General features: G+C 39.1%; 1 protein-coding gene across 7 annotated transcripts in view; it reads right to left on the reverse strand.

Moving 5' to 3' along the window:
* SLC22A15 (solute carrier family 22 member 15) overlaps window positions 1–20,693 on the reverse strand; it is a 110,972-nt gene that overhangs the window by 25,998 nt on the left and 64,281 nt on the right. The window contains exons 9-13 of one of the 7 annotated variants that reach the window (XR_011536817.1): window positions 18,443–18,563; window positions 16,884–16,960; window positions 14,599–14,787; window positions 14,143–14,288; window positions 11,913–12,900 (exon numbers count right to left, since the gene is read on the reverse strand). Coding sequence is in view for 1 of the 7 variants with exons in the window: in XM_070608076.1 (XP_070464177.1) it covers window positions 14,199–14,288; window positions 14,599–14,787; window positions 16,888–16,960; window positions 18,443–18,563 (473 nt within the window). In the remaining 6 variants the exon portion in view is untranslated. Of the gene's footprint in view, window positions 1–11,912; window positions 14,289–14,598; window positions 14,788–16,883; window positions 16,961–18,442; window positions 18,564–20,693 lie in introns of those variants that run through there. The other 6 variants (XR_011536815.1, XR_011536813.1, XR_011536814.1 and 3 more) reach the window with 6 other exon arrangements.

The raw sequence follows: 20,693 nt of genomic DNA on the forward strand, positions 1-20,693 counted from the left end.
TTTTTAATAGACATTATCAAGATGTAATGGTCAAGTAAGAATCCTTTCGTACCATTACTAACATTAAAAATATTCATATAAAGCATAAACTACTAGAAGTACAAAAAGAAGTTGGCAAAAACACAATGGTGGTAGAAAGTTTTAACATACCTCTTTTAGTCCTTGATAGATCAAGTAGGCAGAAAATAAAACAGAAACGTGGATAATCTTATCAAGTGCTCATAAAAAATGAGGCAGAGAAAATATGGAATATTTTCATAATAGGACAAAATGGGCATAAATTAAATATCTAATGTGGATGTATCTAAACATCTAACAATTGGACATTGGCTAATATGTTATAATACATGCATATTATGGAAGACTTTAAGAATAATATAGTAAAAGAATATTTAATAACAGGAAAATGTTCACGATATACTGACAAATCAGAAAAAAAGCAGGTCACGAAACATTACCTATCCATGGAGAAAAAGTCAGGAAGTGTTTTCTCTGGGTGGTGGGATTGCATCTAATTTTTATTTTCCATGTTAGCTTTTTTTCACTGTCTGATTTTTTTTTTACAATAAACATACTTCTATTTTTACAATTAGAAAAATTAGTAATACAAATAATAAAACAATATTCAGAGTAAATGATGTTGAGATTGCTCAGGGAGAGTACGTAAAGTGGAAAAGGAAAAGGGCAAAGGATAGAACTCATGTAAACAACTAGATAAAAGTGAACGTGGCAATATTTTTTTTGTCCTTAAAACAATGTGACCCGTCCATCAACTTTAAGGGTGGTATGTATAATGCATAATTAAATTTGCTTCCTGTTCATTCACCTAAGACCCCCTTGGGTTTCCATGATATAAACACAGATGACATTCCGGCCAGCTCATATTTTTTCCTGAGCACACCTGCAGCCAGAAAGAATCAAGGACCATTCTCTCTCCCTCATGGCCCAGAGAATGGTGCAACAAGTGCTCCTGGCTTCCTTTCCCTAGTTACCTTGTAGAACTCTAGAGGGAACACACACAGACACACAGACACAGACACACACACACACACACTCACTCCCCAATTACCTCTCACCACACTTACCCCTCCAAGTTGGTTCCAAAAGAGAAAGAGAGAAGCTCTGTTATCCAGGGCTAGAGGAAGTGGTTTTTTAATAATCATTCTCCTCCTCCCACCAGGAAGCTGGCTACTGCCTCCTCCCTAACCTGGGATTCCTGAGAAAAGTGGGAAGGGAGATAGGGAAGGAAATTTACAGGCATTCCTCTGTAGAAATGACAGATCTTCAAGGATAACAAAGAGGGAAATGGTCTTATAAATGTCATACTTCCTCAGTTACACTATTAGTTGGTAAATGAAGTGGATTGGTGAAAATATGGTTTTTTTTGAAACATTCCATACCAATTCTATTTTTGGAAAAAATACGGCATCATGAGAGTTCCCTTTTTCTTTAAATACTTTTCTTCAATGTGTGTATTAAATCCTTGTTTTAAAATCTTTGGCAGTTCCTAAGTGATATAATTTATTGAAGCCCTCTTATAAGGAGTATAAGATATATTACATCTCTTAACAAAGATGGTATAATTAACATTTCATGTTAAAGGAAAATGAGAATGAGTCTCCCTGATTCTAAAACCATGTTCATGTGATATTGTAAAGACTTCAGAGAGTACTTAAAATATCTTTTGGAAATATTCTGAACTACTTCAAAGCTAAAAGTTATTAAGCATCAAATAAACAAGTTTAATGAGGAAAGTGAAAGAAAATTGGTGGCAGTTGGGAAGGCCTGGTCATTTGCTCTGGGCTTTGATATATGGCTAATCTGATAAGGAGAGAGAGTATTTGCAAGAGGAAATGCTTATCTGTCCCTTTGCTGAAGGCAACAAGCTTCCTGTCCCCAGATAACAGGTGTTAGCTTGATAGTTAATTCTAATTATTGGCATAATTAAAAGCATATGGTGAGGGACAGCTTAGAAGTTATGTGACTTAGACTTCCTTGAGATCACTAGCAGAAGCCTCAGCCTGAGATTTCCCTTGTCAAGAAAGTTTTCCTTGAAAAAGAAATCCATTTCTGTTATTAGCCAGTTTCCCAAACTTGGATCCCAGAGGTTCTCTCTAATTTCACCAAGGCCTTTTCACCTTTGTAATACTTCAGCCTCCCATATCCCATTTAGGTCAAAGACTCTGGGAGGACTCACAGCTTGAGAAACCCACCTCACTGACCACTGACAACTCCAAGCATACCAACACCTGGGGCCCAGTAGGCCGTCAGTGAATTTTTCTTGAATGTACCTCGTGGAATGGCAGGCTAATAGTTGCCTTAGAGTGAATAATGAAAGTAATCCCAAAGGGCACCCCAGAGATATGTAGAAGAATTTTTCCACCTTCTCTATGAGATCATAACTGGACCTGGTCCACTAATGAGGAGTCTGAATATTGACAAGCTTCTCAATCCGTATTATTGACTGACAAATGTATTCCTCCACTGATTTAATTCTGGGGAAAAAAATTTCAATGGTTCTAAAATACAGGGAGAATCATCAATTAATTAGAATCCTTCTTAAAATGGTCTGCGTCCACAAGGAGCCTAATCAAAATGTCTGAGCCTTGGCTTCATAAGGATTCCGGTATCTATTCTTCTCAATTCACTGTTCTTGTCCCAAAAGCCAGGGAGAAGTTGGAGCCATTTCCAATAGTCTTTGAAACAGAAGTGTCCCCTCTTCTCTTGAATTAACCCTCTTTCACAGGAGGAGGTCGGAAGGGATAATTAAGTGCATGGACCTCGGCATGAGACAAATGGGATCTAAACTTAGCTCTGCCACTTACAACTAGTTGTGACCTTGAGAAAATTATGTAATACCTTTGAGCTTCATTGTTTTCATGAACCGAGCAGGGATTATAAACCTACCTAGCAGAGTTGTTGTGAGCATTATATGACACAATTATAGGATGTATTTAACACAATGACATGGTGCATGGTACTCAATGTGTGGTAGTTACCATCACCATCGTCATTATTATCATCAAACAGCTCATGGAAGAAGAAGGCCTAGCTAAAATTCAAGAACCCCTCAAGAATCACAGAAATATAGTATAATCACTCAAGCAGTGACCTCTAAAGTCAGATACAGGCTTTGCCAATTATTAGTTGCATGTCTTGGGAAAGTTACTTAACCAGAACCTCAGTTTTCTCATCCATAAAATGGAATCAATAGTACACATTTCATAGTTTTCTTCTGAGGATTGGATGTGCCAAGGAATATAAACTGTTTAAAACAATGCTCGATACCTTACTCTTTTAACTCAGCACCTAGAATAGGACCCAGCACTTAGTAGGTACTCAAAATATTTGATGAATAAATAAATGTGATTTCTTTCCCCTGAACACTAATAATCTCTTGAACACTAGAAACTAGTTGAGGAAATCTTTTGATCTGTTGTGCACTTCTTCCTGGGAGAAACTTGAAACTGTTTGGGGTGGTTTGAAATGCCTGAAAGGAAATTGAAAGACATACAAGGCCTAGGTGTCACTATTTCTCATTGGATGTCATTTTATGACATCTGTGTCGATTAATCTTGTTAATGATTCTATTCCTCTGCTTAACTCAAACACTTTGTTCCATAAGACCAAAATAACATGAATTTTGATCTTTGATGAAATTTTTTTCCAAAATTGTCTGCTGCTGCCCCAGGTCTTCAATCCTATATCTAGTCATTCTCCTTATCAGCTAAATCCTTATCAAGCCTTATCCATCTCCTGATGGACTGGATTGGGAAGATCATAAATTCTTCCACTGTGAAAAATGTGTCTGCTGAAGATGTTTTGGAGTCTACTTACTCAGTAATAAATAGCTTCTTCTGGGACGTGGCAGGGTGGAGAAATAAATTCAACTAGCTTAATTGTCCATCTTTCCCCTTAGGCTTTACTGTGAGCTGTTTTCAGGTATTTACTCATTCCTCTTACAAAGCATTCCTCTGATAAATCAAAGGTGACTTCTTTCAGCCAGCACACCAGAGCCAGCTTCTGAGTTACGTAGCAAATAGAAAAATCTAAATATTGATCCAACTCCTAAAGATTTTTTTTCTCAATGTGATCCCTCAAATGCCTGGAATCAAATTGAGAGCATTTCTGAACTTTTTAGATGTTGTTTCCATTAGACGAACTATTTTAGGAGACCTGAATGTTAAAACACTGATGGTTATGCCAAACATTCCTCCGAAGAGTACCTTCATAGGTAGATTGCCTCTCTATGGGAGTACGGAGACGTCTCATTCAAAACAAATCAACAAATCACCCAATTCATTTATTCTGCAACTCAGCAGGATAATTGGCACTTTTGTAAAAAGTCTAAATACATGGACAAGATTATTATTTAATAATCAATCTTTCTTTGCTTACTTCCATTTTCAAGGTAGACATCTCAACCTTGTTAAAAGGGATCATTTCTCTCTTAAATGTATTCTAAGTCTAACTCCAACTGCACAAATGCTGAGATTAGGGAATGAGAAGGTTGAGGTGGAATGAAGGTCTTTCTAGTTATCCATAAGTAGCTTTTTCAGAGCTAAGTAATCCATAGACCACTTCCCAAATTGATTTTGGGGAAGAGCACCCATTTTGAGTACGTTACTTGATAGATCAGTTAAGCCAATCTTGACTGCCTTGTGTCTGGGCATTCATTTATTCAAAAACTTATCAAATGCTTACTGTGTCCCTAATACTGTGCTAGTTCCTAGAGTTACTAAGATGAATAAGATACAGTCCTTGTTTGCTTTTGAGCGCAATCCAGCAATACAGCTCATTTGGAAAAGTGGTGAGATATTCTTGCATTCTGTCAAAAATATCTGAAAGCCTATGACACACTGATTCCGGTGCAATGAGCTGACGTATAGTAGGAGAAAAGAAAGAATTTATGGCCTAGTAGGGAAGACATCATCACTTATTATATTATACAATAAGTGCTATAATGGAAAAATATAGGATGTTTTTAGGATAGGATGCTACCTTTAACAAAGGTAGAGGTAATAACAACTGATTTTGATAAGAAAACTGCTGGAAACTGCTAAGATACAGTGACAAGTAAAACTCAGAAACAAAGTCTTACTAGGTTTAGATTCTTTTGTAAGCAGTTTACTCTTTGAAACAATAACTGGGAGACTTTAGACTTAGCCAACTGGGCCAATAAGGTCAATAATAAATGCAGATTTTAAGCTGTTATCCATACTCTGGGTCTGCTTTCTCACAATGATGACTAGGTTATTCCATCAAACTTACAATTATACATTGCTGACTCCAGCAGGTCCTGTCTACTTAGGGTCCTTTAATGATATACACTTTAGACACCTGTGGTAGGTTAAATAAGGCCCCCCAAAAATATCTACATGTAATCGCCAGAACCTGTGAATGTTATCTTTTATGGCAAAAGAGACTTTACAGATGTTGTTAAGGTAAGGATCTTGCAATGAGGAGATTAGCCTGAGTTATCTAGGTGGGCCTGATCTAACCACAAAGGTCCATACAAGAGGGAGGCAGCAGATCAGACTTCTACTCAAAAGGTTATGTGACCATGGAAGCAGAGATTAGAGGGATGTGGCCAGGACCAGGGAGTGCTGCAGCCTCTAGAAGCTGCAAGAGAAAAGGAATGGATTTTTCCCTGGAGAACTCAGAAGAAACCAGTCCTGCTCGGATCTTCATTTTAGCCTCTTGAGACTCATTCTGTAGTCTCACCTCCAGAACCACAATAGAATAAACTTGTGTTGTTTAAAGCCACTAAGTTTGTGGTAATTGTGTTACAGTATTAGGAAACTAATACAACACCTATTACTTATGTACACTAAAAAGGTCCTTGGGAGTCTTTATGGAAAAGTTTGATCAGCATTTCCTAATCACTGGTCTTTTCTGCTGCCATTCTTCCTGTAAAAACAAAGTACTTTTTTTTTAAAATTGAGGACACATTGGCTTATCATTATATACATTGCAGATGTATATCATATTTCAACTTCCATATAGATTGCTCGTGTTCACCACCAAAAGTCTAGTTGCCATCTGTCACTGTACACGTGCACCCCTTTAACCCCTTTTGCCCTCCCCCCAACCCCTTCCCCTCTGGTAAATGCCAATCTGTTCTTCTTACCTATGTGTTTGTTCATTTATATTCCACATATGAGTGAAGTTATATGGTGTTTGCCTTTCTCTGTCTGGCTTATTTTGCTTAGCATAATACCCTCAAGGTCCATCCATGTTATCACAAATGGCAAGATTTCGTCTTTTTTTACGGCTGAGCAGTATTCCATTGTGTATATGTACCACATGTTCTTTACCCATTTGTCCCTTGGTGGGCATCTAGGTGCTTCCAAGTCAGGGCTACTGTGAAGAATGCTGCAATGAACGTAGGGGTGCATGTTATCTTTTCAAATTAGTGTTTTTGTGTTCTTTGGATAAACCCTCAGAAGTGGAATAGCTGGATCATAGGGTATTTCTAATTAGTTGAGGAATTTCCATACTGTTTTCCAGAGTGGCTGCACCAATTTACGTTCCCACCAGCAGTGCATGAGGGTTCCCTTCTCTCCACATCCTCTCCAACACTTATTTTTTGTCTTTTTGATAATAGCCATTCTGATGGGCATGAGGTGATATTTCATTGTAGTTTTGATTTGCATTTCCCTAATAATTAGTGATATTGAGCATCTTTTCATGTGCCTGTTGACCATCTGTGTATCTTCTTTGGGAAAATGTCTGTTTATATCCTTTGCCCATTTTTTGATTGGGTTGTGTTTTTATTGTTGAGTTGTATGATTTCTTCATATATTTTGAATATAGCACCTTATTGGATACATGATTTGCAAATAGCTTCTCCCAATTGTTGTCTTTTTGGTTTTTTTAAGGTTTCCTTTGCTGTGCAGAAGCTTTTTAGTTTGATGTAGTCCCATTTATTTATTTTTTCTTTTGTTTCCCTTGCTTGGGGAGACAGGATATTCAAAAAGATACTGCTAAGATCGATGTCAAAGAGAAGAGCACCCTGCTTATGCTTTCTTTTAGGAATTTCATGGTTTCAGTCTCACATTCAAGTCTTTAATCCATTTGAGTTAATTTTTGTGTATGGTGTAAAATAATGGTCTACTTCCATTCTTTAAAAGCAAAATATTCTTCATCCTCCTCTGCCTTGGTTGTAGCAGCTATTCAGAGGAAACTATAATGGAAAAATGAATTACAATAAATAGTATGGGAAAAATATTATTTGAAAGTAATCTGCTGTTCTCTGCCAAGTTTCTTCCCCATAAACTTCAGAAGTAAGTTTCTGCAATCTAACTAGGCTGCATTAGAGGCAAGCATATTACAGACATAATTCATTTCAGGTCTCTATTTTTCTATTTTATATAATCAAGGAAATTTGGGGGGGAGGGAGATGATGTGAGACTTTAAAATATTTGTTGACGATAGTCAATCTTTGTTTCCTCAGAAAGGATCAGCAATGTGGTGAGATGCCATCCTTGATGTTGTCAGTATTTCTTCAGTACCCACTGAACAATTGGTGTTGGGAAGCAAAGTTGTTCGGTTGATCACACTCCAGTTGTAGACAGTGTAAACATGTTCCAGTCCCTCTTCTCTTACATTCACATAGTCTAACATGATTCTGCTACGTAATTAAATGGTTGCATGCCATCTGCAATAGCAAAGAGGAAAGCAAATATCCCATATATGGTGAAATGCCTCTATAATAATTAAAGTGGCTGTAGAAAGCAAATGAATCTCCTGTATCGTCACCAGCAAGAATAGCTTAGCTTCAATGATTTTTAAACCCTAATCATGTGACATGACAGATATTCACCAAACTTTCACACACCTCCCAGTGCTGAGTATCTCCTGTTTACCTCTCTGGATCCACTCCTCGCCTGTGCTGCGCACCAGGAGGCTGATCTGTGTCGACTGCATGAATGAGCTTCCTTCCGCATACTGCCTTCTGTTCTGTGGTTTCTGGAAGCTCTGCCCACATGTTGGGAAATCATTCATTTATTAAACTCTTCTCCAAGTTGAGCGTGCATTTTTTGCCCACTTTCCACAGTCATTTCATCAATTTCTTGAAGTTATATTTTGAAGCTAGGCAATTCCATCAGAATCTATTCTATTTGAAATCCATTGTTCTGTGGGCTCTCCACTGAAGTTATTTTAATACTGATTTGGCTACATCTGTCCTTGACATTTTTCCATAAATAAGTAATCTCTTCTAAGCTTTATACTACAGAGCTCTAGGGTCTCAGTTCAGAAATTGTCTAAATGTTTTCCACAGATGCAAAGCTCTTCTTCAAGAGAAATTTAGACCTAGAGGGATAACTCTTCATCCGGGCAGGAATAACAGTGAAACTTTATTTTGCAACAGAATATCAATATTCTTGACTGTAAAGCACAGCAGAAAAAGCACGAATCACTTGAATTAGCAAATGCTCCAGTCACTCACTAAAGGATTTAACCATGAAATGACTTTGATCTAGCAAAAATTTGCCAACACTTTGTTTAACATTGTTGAGATCTGTCCACCTCAATACATAGAACACTTGTTCCATTCCAATTCTATGAATATAAAATTGTCTCTATACATTTCCCTACTGAAGGCATTTAATTTCACTGTTTTACTACAACTAAAATGGACATTTTTGCACACATCTCCTTGCACGCACGTGCACTAGGCAAGTACTAAGGCAAATGTTAAAGGTATTAGGTTTCACTTTTTCCAACCGGATGTTTTGATTGGCTTATGAATTGTGAAATCACTTTCAGGTGTCTTCACGAGCATTCTTTTCATTTTAAAGCAAAATGGAACAGAAAACACAACGCAATGTATATAGTAAGGGTAAGTATTATTTCACAAAACTTTGCTTTGGTTATATATATGGATACGTATGTAGGTGTGTATGCTGTGTGTGTCACAGTGTAAAACATTTTTTGTTATAATGGGTTATAGTCAAAATATCTGAAAACTGTCCCATGATGTATACAAAGAAGCAGAATTCTGAATCATAAAATATGCACATGTTCAACCTGACTTGCTATTGACAATCTAGTTGATGAATAAATTTATAATTCTATCAGACGTAAGTAAATTCCTTTTCCTTTACATCTTCAAAATTTGATTTTATGATTCTTTTTTCCCCAATCTAATGGATTTTAAATGATATATATATATATTTTTTAAGATTTTATTTTTCCCTTTTCTCCCGAAAACCCCCTGGTACATAGTTGTGTATTTTTAGTTGTGGGTCCTTCTGGTTGTGGCATGTGGGACGCCGCCTCAGCATGGCTTGATGAGCAGTGCTATGTCCGTGCCCAGGATCCGAACCGGCAAAACCCGAGGCTGCCGCAGCAGAGCAAGAGAACTTAACCACTCGGCCATGGACTGGCCCCTAAATGATACCTTAATGTTGTTTCATTTTGCATTTCTCTGATCCCCTAGTGAGGCTGAACATCTTTTCATCTGTAAGTTGCCTAATATTTTTTGTTAGCTTTCCTATTTTTTGGTAAACTTTCCTATTACTTTTCTTTCTGATTTGTACTAATTCTTGATATATTCTTGATATTAATCCCTGTCTCTTAGAGAAATTGCAAGTATTTTTTCCTAATCTATTGCTTTTAACTTTGTGGTGTGTTTAGTCCTCTAGAAGGAAATTCTAAGTTTAGATGTAGGCAAACACATCAATCTTTTTTAAAAAAATCGTGTGATTTTCACTTCTTGTCTAAGAAATCTATCTATGCCCCAAGGTCATAAGAATATTCTCCTATATCATTTTATAATAGTTTTAAAGTTTTGCTTTTTTTCATTTAGGTCTTCAATTAATTAGGAATCTATTTTTGTTATGGTGAGAAGAAAGGAGGTAAATTTATTTTCTTTGATATGAAAACCCAATAGTTCCCACATCAATAATTGAATATCTCTCTCTTTTCCCACTGATTTGTCAAGCCATCCTTAAAAAATGCCAAATTGTGTTATATGTTTGGTCTTGTTCTGGGATCTCTATCATGTTCTATTGATCTACTTGTCTATCGCTGCACCAATACTATAGCTTCGTAAGTTTCGATATCTGGGAAGTCAAGTCCCTTTTGCTTGCTCTTATTTTTCAAGATTGTCTTGAATATTTTTGGATGTTTACTTTTCCATATGAGTACTAGAATTATTTTGCAAGGTTCTATGTTAAAATCTTGTTCTATCTATGTTCAATCTATATTGTCTCTACAATCTTCAGATTTTAATCAATATTGCCCCTGACTATCAACATCTCTGCTGAAACTACCTCAGCAAAACCAAATGCCTCCACCAGTGTGGACCCAGCAGAAGAAAACTGACGCATCACAAGCAGGGCCTACACCTTCCAAATTCCATCTGTATCTGGCGGAAATTAAATTGCACCTAGAAAGCTAGCTGCAAGGGACTTTGGGAAATGTACATTTTAGCTTCAAAGCCTCTGTAGCACAGAGGTGAATGGTGGATTTCAAACTAGGGCTTGCAACCTATTGGTGGGTCATGAAATCCATTTAGTGGGTCACAAACAGCATTTAAAAAAATGAAATAGAACAGATCATAAGTTATCAGTGTGCCTAGCAAGAATAAGCATTGTTCCATGAAAATTTTATATTTATGTACATATATATTTTTTAAACATATACACACACACACACACATACACATATTTGTCAGGTGGGAGAGGAGAAAGAAAAAGACAGAGAGAGGGATATAGAGAGAAAATACATGAAAAAACGTTTCCTATTGTGGGTCAAGATCAAGAAAGTTTGAAGCCCAAGGTACCAGGAAGGTGAAGAGACACTGTGTACCGATTCGCTGTATGGACTACAATATCCCTTATTTTGCTAAGGAAGTTTCCTTTCATTCCTTGACTGCTAATAGCTTTTATTTTAAGTAGGTGTTGAATTTTGCCAAATACTCTTTATGTATCTACTGAGGTAATCATAAGATCTTATTCTTCTTTATGTACTGCATAGATGAATTTTTCAACAATGCATTATCTTTGCATTTTTCTCTCTCTAAAAATATTTTTATAGTTATCTATTGTGCCTATGACTTCCAAACTTCACTACAGCCACTGTCCCACACACCACCCATAAGTTCTAGCAGATTCTATACATGCCCAATTTGTCAAGGATGCTACTATATATCCTGACACATTCTGTAAGAACAAAAGAAAAGGCTTATGTTTTGTGACTCTTTATTAAATTCATAAGAGGCCAAAATACCTGCATTTTATTTAGTTAAAAAATCTTTTATAGATATCTTTCCAATTTAAGAACCAATGATCTAATAAGAACTTGTAATGGAGGAGTAAGTCCTATTGGAAAGCTGTATTTTAATTCTGATGTAATAGTGACAATTCTCAATGTTGTTGTGAAGAACTTACATCTACTAAAACTATCTTCATCAATTTGACCTCCACAAAAATGCCTGTCCAGATTACATTCACTTAAGCATTGCCCCGGGAACTTTCATTTGCTTCTTGTGTATTTCTTGTATTTTATTTGCTCATTTTTAAATACTAAAGAAGTTCATATTGCTTGAAAGCAGCCAAATGACAAATATTGCCTTTTCAATGGGCAGTGGTTTTAACTCAACAAATCAGGAAACCAGAACACAGTTTCTTTCAACAAATCCATGTGGTGCCAAGGTTCTGAACAAACTGTTAGCAGACCTTTGACCCTGGAAATCCTGCGGTTTCTTACGTGTCTTACATTTTTCTTGCTGCTTTTTAGGAAAAAAGAAATTTAATTTTGAATACAATAAAAAAATAAAAAAGGATATTTTTTACAAATCGTCTGCACAATCAAAATGTTACCTATAAATTAAGTTTTCCAATAATTTAATCCACACAAATATACAAATGTGTATATTCTCTACAATCACTATTCTTCAACAGTTAATATCAAAGGGAAAAAACTTTATTTTTATAAAAGGCAGTGGAATGATAAAAGAGTAATTATTAAACTTTGCCAACAGACCATCTAGAAAGAAACAAAATTTAGTGACACATCCAATATGAGCAGCTGATAGCACGCCCAGCCCTATTAAGCAACATGTATTCAAACTGTGTATCCCTTCCTCCCTTCTTCCACCCCAGAGCTGGGAGAAGAGGATACACAGGGATAGAATTAACGGAATCCTCATTTATGTAGCCAGAGGCAGAGGGAACCCCAGTGCTAACAGAGAGATGGATTCCTGGTCTTCAAATAGAACAAAGCCATATACTGGCTATCTCTGTGTGTTGGCCCTATGGGTGATAAATTTTTTAACTTCTAGTTTCTAAATTTCCTATAATGGGATGTATTACTCTTATAATGCAGAGAGCTCCAACCAGGCAAAAATCACATATATGTTAGTTTATTGTTTTATCTTTAACATTCGACCAATAAAGAAGACCTTCTAAGTGTCCTTGTAAGTTCTTCCTCTGTTCTTCTCCTGGTGTTGGGCAGGGTCTCCATTTTCCAGAAAGACAAGCAGGATTCCACAATTTGGGGGTTTGGGTCAAATTTTCCTGGGATTTATAAAAATGATACTGGGAGGAGTTTCACAATTTCCCTGATGGCTGGAAACAATAATACTTATTAGGGTCCTCCTGTGTCTAGGCCCATGTCTGGGCACAGCAGAGAGAAATAAACAGTGGTAGAGATGGCCCTATTTGTGAAGAGCTCAATACATAATCAAGGGCATAAAGGAGATAAAAATATTTTAACAAATACAAAGACTGATAGAGTGCAAGAAAAGAAGTCAATGTAGAAGAGGACAGAAGAGTGTTGGAGCCAACTGTGGGTGATCCCTCCAAGATTTCCAGAAGCAGTCACAGTGACATCTTCTCTCTACCTCTAATGCAATTTCTTTTCTCCAAGAGATTAGTAGAAATGGAAATTCTGAAAACACAAAGACATTTTCCTAGTGACCTACAGCAATGCTGCCCAAGCTTGCTGACTCCAGGTTAATACTCTTATTTGGGATAACACTCAAGTTTCACAGGGAAACATATTTTTAGCAAACTAAGTATGATTTTGACTTATTTGAAAGTTTGTAGTACTTAATGAAAAGTCAACATTTTCTATGAAGTTACTGAGCCTTCCATTCTACTAAACAGGCAGGGGCTGATCTAGGATTAAAAGAGTTCAAGATCTTGAATCTTGCCCAAGTCCCTCATTCATTGCACAAGACTGAAAACAAACAAACAAAAAACTGTGAAAGATAATTTTCTTTTCTTCCTTATTAAAAAATGATACCTTTTATTTTCATTTTAATATCCAAGTACTCAACAGGTCACTTTTTAACTGCCTTCCAGCTTTATGAAACTTCATCATTTACTGTGCATGATTCTGAAGTTATTGCTGGTACTAGAATCTGAGATGGAAATTTTTCTGGAGTGTGCATAAGTGGGAACTGAAGAAATTACACAATTTGAGTCTCAAGGGGAGCTCACAGGAAGCTGCAGCCACATCTCTGACTCTGAGAAGATCACTTTGGTACAGCTGGTATCTCCTAGTAGACGATCTGTGGGACTATAGGCACAGGGAACTCAAGCCAACTGCCAGGCTGGGAACCAAGCTGAGGACCCAAAGTTCATCTGATAGGGCAAAGCTGGAGGGCCCCAGGCCACACAAATCACCTCAGTGCTTTTCCCCTGGCACAAAATTGAAATGCTAATACCAACTTGCCTCAAAAGATCCCTGGTGAGGAGCACCTGATAAGGGTAGATGTCAAATATGGCATAAAGATGAAATTTTAAGAACCTAAAAAACCTAATTTTAAAAACCCAAACCTTAAATCTTACGAGTGGTTTATCTTATCTAAAATAGTGAGAAGAAATTTTACATATCTGCCTTTAGATCATGATGAAGAAAAAGCAACTTGATCAAACTTCTAGGAATAAATCAGCTTGCCACTCTGGTATGTGGATTTGAGCTATCCGGCCAGAGGTCATGGTTCTGAGCTAAACCCAAATTTTGGACAAATTAACAACCATTCCCTCAATGCAGTGATGGTCTCTCTCACGAAATCTCTTCTCCAACTTCCTTTCTGTCTGAACAAATCAGTCCACGCGGAGGCCCTTCCACATATGTTCAAGCCTATCTTTCTACAACCCTCCTAAGTTTCCTGGGAGAACCTGCCTTAGCCAGAGGCACAAACGATGATCCTCTGCTGCTCAGGAGGAGTCTGGGGCCCTTCACTTGATCATCTGAGTCTCTTCATCCGCGTCGTAAAACTCTTCCTCTTCCTCACTCTCACTCCCTAAAGCGCTCTCCTTGCCTGCAGACTGAAACAGGAGAGGAGAAATGGACGGTGAAATGATGTCATGACATCGCTAAAATGAAAATTACTGTCTAGCATTCAACTGACAAACGTAGTTTTACAGCATCCATTTTCCTAAGAATTAGCCCCAAAAGTGTTCTGAGAAAGCTAATGAATCATCGATTATCTTTATTTCTCTGAAAATCAGCTGCTTTGTTTTTCAGCAGTTTCGCTTAGATCTATTTAATCTATTTAACCAGATATTCTTTTTTTTCCCCAAAAACTATCATCATCCAAGTGGTAGATCTGAATGATTAAGAAAGATACCGCCATACCTGTGGGGGATCCAAAGTCTGTAAAGATAACGCTTCCTCCCCCAGCCTCCGATATGAATACACCTGAAGGTCGGAAAACGTCTCTAGCAATGGACTGTTAAGGGTTTCTGGCAATAATAAACTCAGGAGGCCCGAGGTCAGGCCCGTGGCTCCAAAGACAATGAAGGGTAAAGACCACTGCACGTATTTCTGTAAGGGCAGGGAGGGGAATGCAAGCAAACAAAGACTCAGTATTAGTTTCCTAGCAGCTGATGTCACGATGTCACGATGACTGAAGACCTGCCATGTTTACTGGCCAGTTTACACCTTCCCACTAGAATACACTAGAAACCTCTTCCCTCCCCACAGAGAATTCCTCTGGGAGATCATGGGGTGATTCCTCAAGCACACAGAGATGGGAGTGAGTAAACACAGCAGCTCTGGCGTGTGGACCAGAAGCAGCAGACTGCTTTATGCGTGGGGTGGGTATCGTGCAAGAAGAGGCGGTGGCTGCCTCTGCAGAGGCCAGGCCTCCAAGGCCAGAGTTCACAGGGAAGAGGGGCTCAGCTTCCATTCCAGGCGAGTCACTTATAACACAGCGATCTCCACATACTCTTCACATAGGAGACAGCCCAAAATACTTGCTGACGACAAACTTTAAAGTTCTCAATCCTGGGATCAGCTGAACAATCCCATGTATGCTCACTGATTCACTTAGCACCATAACTGAGAGGCACAGAAGTTAAAGGTATAAACACCCGAAAAAAGAAAAGTCTGGAGAATGCTAGCGTGTACACATTATTTGGAAACTACCTGAATTGAACAGGGTAGAGGGCCAGGGACACCATCACTTTCTTCATAGATCCAAAAGATAATCTCAGGAAAATTTTTTAAATAGTTTCTTTAAATATAAACAGATGCAAAGATAACACAGAAAATGTTCCTTGCAGGATGTTGCTTTGGGGCCTTTCTGAGCTGATTAACATTCTTGAATTCTTGCACAGGAGTTGCTCAGCTTTATCATCTTTTTGGCTTGGGCTTCCAAATTCCACGCATAGGACCACTATTAGTTAGGATGTCCCCTTAGAAAATATTTTCCTGATTTTTCAAAAGTGAAGAGATGATGGAGGAGGAGGAAGAGGGGATTGAGAGGTGGAGAGGGAGGAGGCGGACGGAGAGGAGGGGAGGAGGAGGGGGAAGAGCAGGGAGGAGAATCTCTGACCTCTGGCCACATACCCGCAAATTCACGTCCAGCACTGTGGGTGTCTTACCGAATTGAGGGGAACACAACGCTCTCACCTCTTTTCAACTTAGCAAGAATCAATAGAGACACAGTGCTGTGTACTACAATATTCTGGGATAGCCACCCCAAGTCAGATATCTCTAAATACCTAATGTTGGACCCATTTTGCAGAATGGAACTAATATGACTTCTTCCTAAGAAGGGTCTTATGATCTAAGATTAAGCATGAAACATGAAAGAGAGATTCAGAAAAGGAAGTGTATGGCAACTCAAAGAAAGAAAAGGCTACAATGGCATTTCAGAGACACCCCATACTAGGAATTGGTGAGTAAACTTGCCTGAGGAACGTGCAGTTGTCTACAAACAGGCTCACAGCCTCCCACCAAACCCAGTCACCCATTGACGAGGCCTTGCTGGAAAAGCCATTGACCAGACCAAGCAGAGTTACGTGTAGGGCTCCACGGTTCTTTCGCAGAACCTGAACATTTCAAGGCTAGACGGGTTTTAGGACTGTCATTTAGTCTACCCTCCTTTCTTTTGACTATGAAATTTAGAAAATGGCAAAAACTATTAGTAGACACACTACTAGGCATATTTCTCTTCTAATTTTCTTTTCCAAATGGTATGCCTTTGGGGAAGGTATTTAACCTCTTTCTGCTGTATTCTTATCTTTAATACAGGGGTAATAATAATGCCTACCTCAAATGGTTATTGTGAAGATTACATGAGATGATACATGTGAAGTGCTTAGCTCAGAGCCCAGCACGCAGCAGAAACTTAGTGACTATTCACCAAGTGGCTAACTTATGCATGGGGACAGGAAGGGGCAAGCTGGCACTAGCTAACTCTCCAGTGAACACAGACGAGCTAAAAATCAGAGCTATCAGTGGTAAAAGCATCCTTGGTGAGAATCCATCCACCCTGATGGGTCCTTAATCTAAAAAGCACAAGGTTCACACTTGTATCAGGCATCAAGTGGCACCTGTTCATTATCTCTTTCTACTCAAAAGCACAAGCATTTACAAAGCAGAGATCAAGAAAAACAAAACCAGAAGGTACAAACCAACCAGTGAGGGGATGAAAGGAGCAATAATCCCACCAACTCGGGAGAACATGGAACAAGCGCCAAGCCCGACATTCCTAAAAACATAAGAAAAAGTGAAAAAGAAATCAGTCAGTTCTAGAGGGACAATTTAAAGACCCCGGGGGAGAGTGGGTCCAGAATAATCTATCCCAAAGCAGAAGCGCAGGAGCCTACAGAGCAGTGCTGCCTACTAGAACTTTCTATGATGCTGGAAACGTTCTATAATTGCAGTGTCCAACATGGAAGCCACTAGACACATGCAGCTACTGAGCGCTTGACATGTGACTAGTAAGAATGAGGAACTAAAATTTTAATTTATTTCATTTAATTAATTTAAATTTAAATTGCCACATGAAGTTATTGGACAGTACAGTTAGAGAGGATGGCCTAGAAATGAGCATGCGAATATTTCTTGTCAAATGTTCTAATGGGTTTTGGTGTCTTAGGTCTCCTGTCAGTTAATATAGCCATTGAGAGGCAGGGCTTTACAATCTGAAAAGTCTGCCCACTTATTTAAACTCAACTAATTAACCATTAAAGGGTCAGGCATATAAATAGGAATTGACTGAGCATATATTCTCAGAAACCAAGAACCTTCTTGGGGAGTGTGGGTATGAAAGAGGTGGAAGTGAGAATGACAATGTTGATAGGTAGGGGGACCATAATCATCCTGTTATGCCAGGCTCATCATTCCAAATGCCACCTTTGCTCTCCAAAATGTCCCAGTGTGGGTCATTCCAGCTTTATAGTCAATAGCCAGAGAAAGTAGGTTTTAGGAACAGTCAGAAGACGACTAGCCAAGTGCAGACAATCTGATCTCTTACTGGGGAAGGCAGAAAGAACCATTAGGCTTCTCGCATGGATAAGGGAAACAGAAGGATCTGTAGGGAAAAGATGGGGAAAGTGCCGGCTGAGGGATCCGGCCGGCCCTCAAGAGGCAGTCCATCCAGCACAGACTAAGCTGCAACCCCTGCCCTTCGAATCTGAGTTTGTTTTTCTGCTTTCAGACTTATTTTATGAGGGGAAACTTGGGATGGAATACGTTCTTTTTGACATAAGTGTGTCCTACTTATTAAAAACCACCATTAACAACTAATAGGTAAATCTAGTATTCACTTATTACTATATGGAATTACCTTTTTAGAAATGTGTATATTTTGTGCCAAAATGTAGGCTCTGTGATAACAGGGACCCTGTCCCCTGGTCTGTCATGTGCCTGACACAGAACAGGTGACCGAATAAACGAAGCCCACTGGAGTAAAAATGACATCCAAGCACTATTTGGGGGATGGGATATGTTTAGTGTAGACTTCGTCTCTCACGATTTACATGAGGGAATTCAGCCCAAGGAAAAGCTCCATCTTCCTCAGCCAAGCAGGCAGAGAGCAGCTTCACAGTTTCTGAACTTGCTTGCTGAGTTGCTGCTGGCCCACCCCAACTATGCTCCAGGTTCAGCAAGAACCATCCCTCGGCTGATGCAAACATCTAGAACAGAATGCAGCTGGACGAAGCAGAAGGCAGCCGTGGCAGCGGCGTACCTGATGACTGTCGGGTACAGCTCAGAGGTGTAGATATAGGCGACGTTAAAGGCAGCACTGATCGTCAGCTTCCCCAGCAGAGACAAGGAACGGCTGTTCACCACTGCAAACACACCTGTGTCTGAGGACAAGCGCAGCACCTGTGAGCACCTTCGCGGAGAAACATTCCTTCAAATGACACATTCATTCTGAGGGAGCAAGAGGCATTAACGCTGATCGCAAACAGCAAAGATGTAGTACATCCAAATTCAAAAGGGTTAGCAATCACGCAAATATTTCTCAATGTTTTGGCTATCCCCATGAAATCCCTGAGAGCTCCCTGCAAACTTGTGTACAGCAGTACAGTGAGTTTCATGAAAATCCCACGTTTCATGCACCAACCTTGCCTCTCCTCTTCCCTCCCTTGTTCAATAGTCAGTGATGTAAAACGTGGTGGGCATGAGAAGCCCTGGCACGTGAGAGGAGGAAGTCATGGATACAAGAGGCAGAGGCGAAATCCGGAGCAACTCTTTTCTTCAGTTTGCATTCCTCGGTGTTCCATTGCGAAGATAAGGAATAAGCCCGTTACATTACCACCAGAGGATATAACGCATTAACGTTCTCTAAAGAACAAGACTCTAAATATGGAACTACTTTTAATGCTTCCTCCTCCCCAACTTCTTACTTGAATTACTAATCAAAATGATATTTGAGTTTCTTAATGTAATATTTTAACATAAAATGCAAAAATATATTTTATGCCAGTTCACTTGCCTATCAAAAATACTATCAATTATCCCGTGGTTCTTTTCTTTGTTAACATTATCCTCTCTGGGATCTTACAATTTAATTATTTCCTTTCAAACACATTTAACTTCTCCCCTTCAAAAACCCACTAGCCTCTACCTTCAAAATGACAATTTTCCCCTTCTGAGGAAAAAAAAAAAATCTCATTGACTGTTGTACTTTCTCCCCTCACTATCAAACATCTCCAGTGAGTGACCAACCCTCCATGTGTGCCCTGTAACTCATACAAGCTGGCTTCCAATACCATCCTCCCCTGAAATCCTGCTCTTGAAAGTCAACAGCAATGTCCTAATCACCAAAGTAATTGCCTCTCATCCTCCTTGACATTTCTGCCAAAGAGAACACGCTTGTCCTCTTCCTTGGGGCTGTAGGCATGACTCATATAAACTACTCTTCCATTAAATAACTCAGATGCAATATCCTCTCCTTCCTTTGACCTCCACCGCCCCTATTTCCTGACCCATTCAATGGGCATGCTTCAGACATTCTCCTGTAAATGCTTCCTTTTCCATCTTGTCTGCCCAAAATATATTTTGTGTTGCCTCCAGCGAAGGCTGGTATCTTGTTTGTATCTGTGTCCCTCCCAGCACCTGTCAGCACGATGCACATTGGTGCTCACTAAACATTTGTTGAACGAGTAAGTGGAAAGGCTACAAGAGAGATATTTAAGCGAAAAGAATCTGTGCTCATGCTCTCTCAGTTTCTGAGAGGGAGGCATACAATACACTCCATTCCAAAATATAAGTTTCACCTTCCTGGCGTGACTATGAAATAAACCTTTGCCTACTTTAAAGATGGCATCCCGAACCGAGTGGCCCAGGCACTGCCAAACTCGACCATCTGGGCTTTCTCTTCTTTTGCCAGGCTATTTGGAAGAAGATGTTAGCAATTTTAAGTACTGAATATTTTATTTTAAGGCATGAGGCGCTTCGGAAAAAGAATTCTGCCTTTCAGCATTTACCCCAAGATATGTGTCTGGACTTTTGATATCTATCATCTTCAATTAAACCCATAATGAGAGCAAATTAAATTCATCAATTATTTTCCAGAAAACTGAATCAGTCAGGAGAAGGCAGTGGGTGGCACTGAAGCAAACAGAAATGTGCACATTTGCTTGACTGCAAATGATCTTTGGGACTGTTTTCAACCTGTACAGAATGGCATCTTTCAGAACTGTATGGAGACACTCAACTACACCTTTAACAACAGGTTAGGGGACTGCCATCCTGAAAATTGAATTCAAATGGCACCTCACAGAAGGCTTATCATCTCAACACCCACAAGTTCCAAGGCTGGAGAAGTCTCTCACATGGGACTCAGGACACTTCCAGCCATGGCCCATCTGGGGACCGTGGCTCCAGCTGCACGCCCAGAGAGCATTCCCATCAGCCTAACACCTCATCTGATGCTTGAAACTTCTCTCCCATCTTCCTGCCAGTGGAGTCTGAAGTCGCCACTTGAACCC

Source organism: Equus przewalskii, unplaced genomic scaffold (genome assembly GCF_037783145.1).
Source record: "Equus przewalskii isolate Varuska unplaced genomic scaffold, EquPr2 ChrUn-13, whole genome shotgun sequence".
NCBI lineage: Eukaryota > Metazoa > Chordata > Mammalia > Perissodactyla > Equidae > Equus > Equus przewalskii.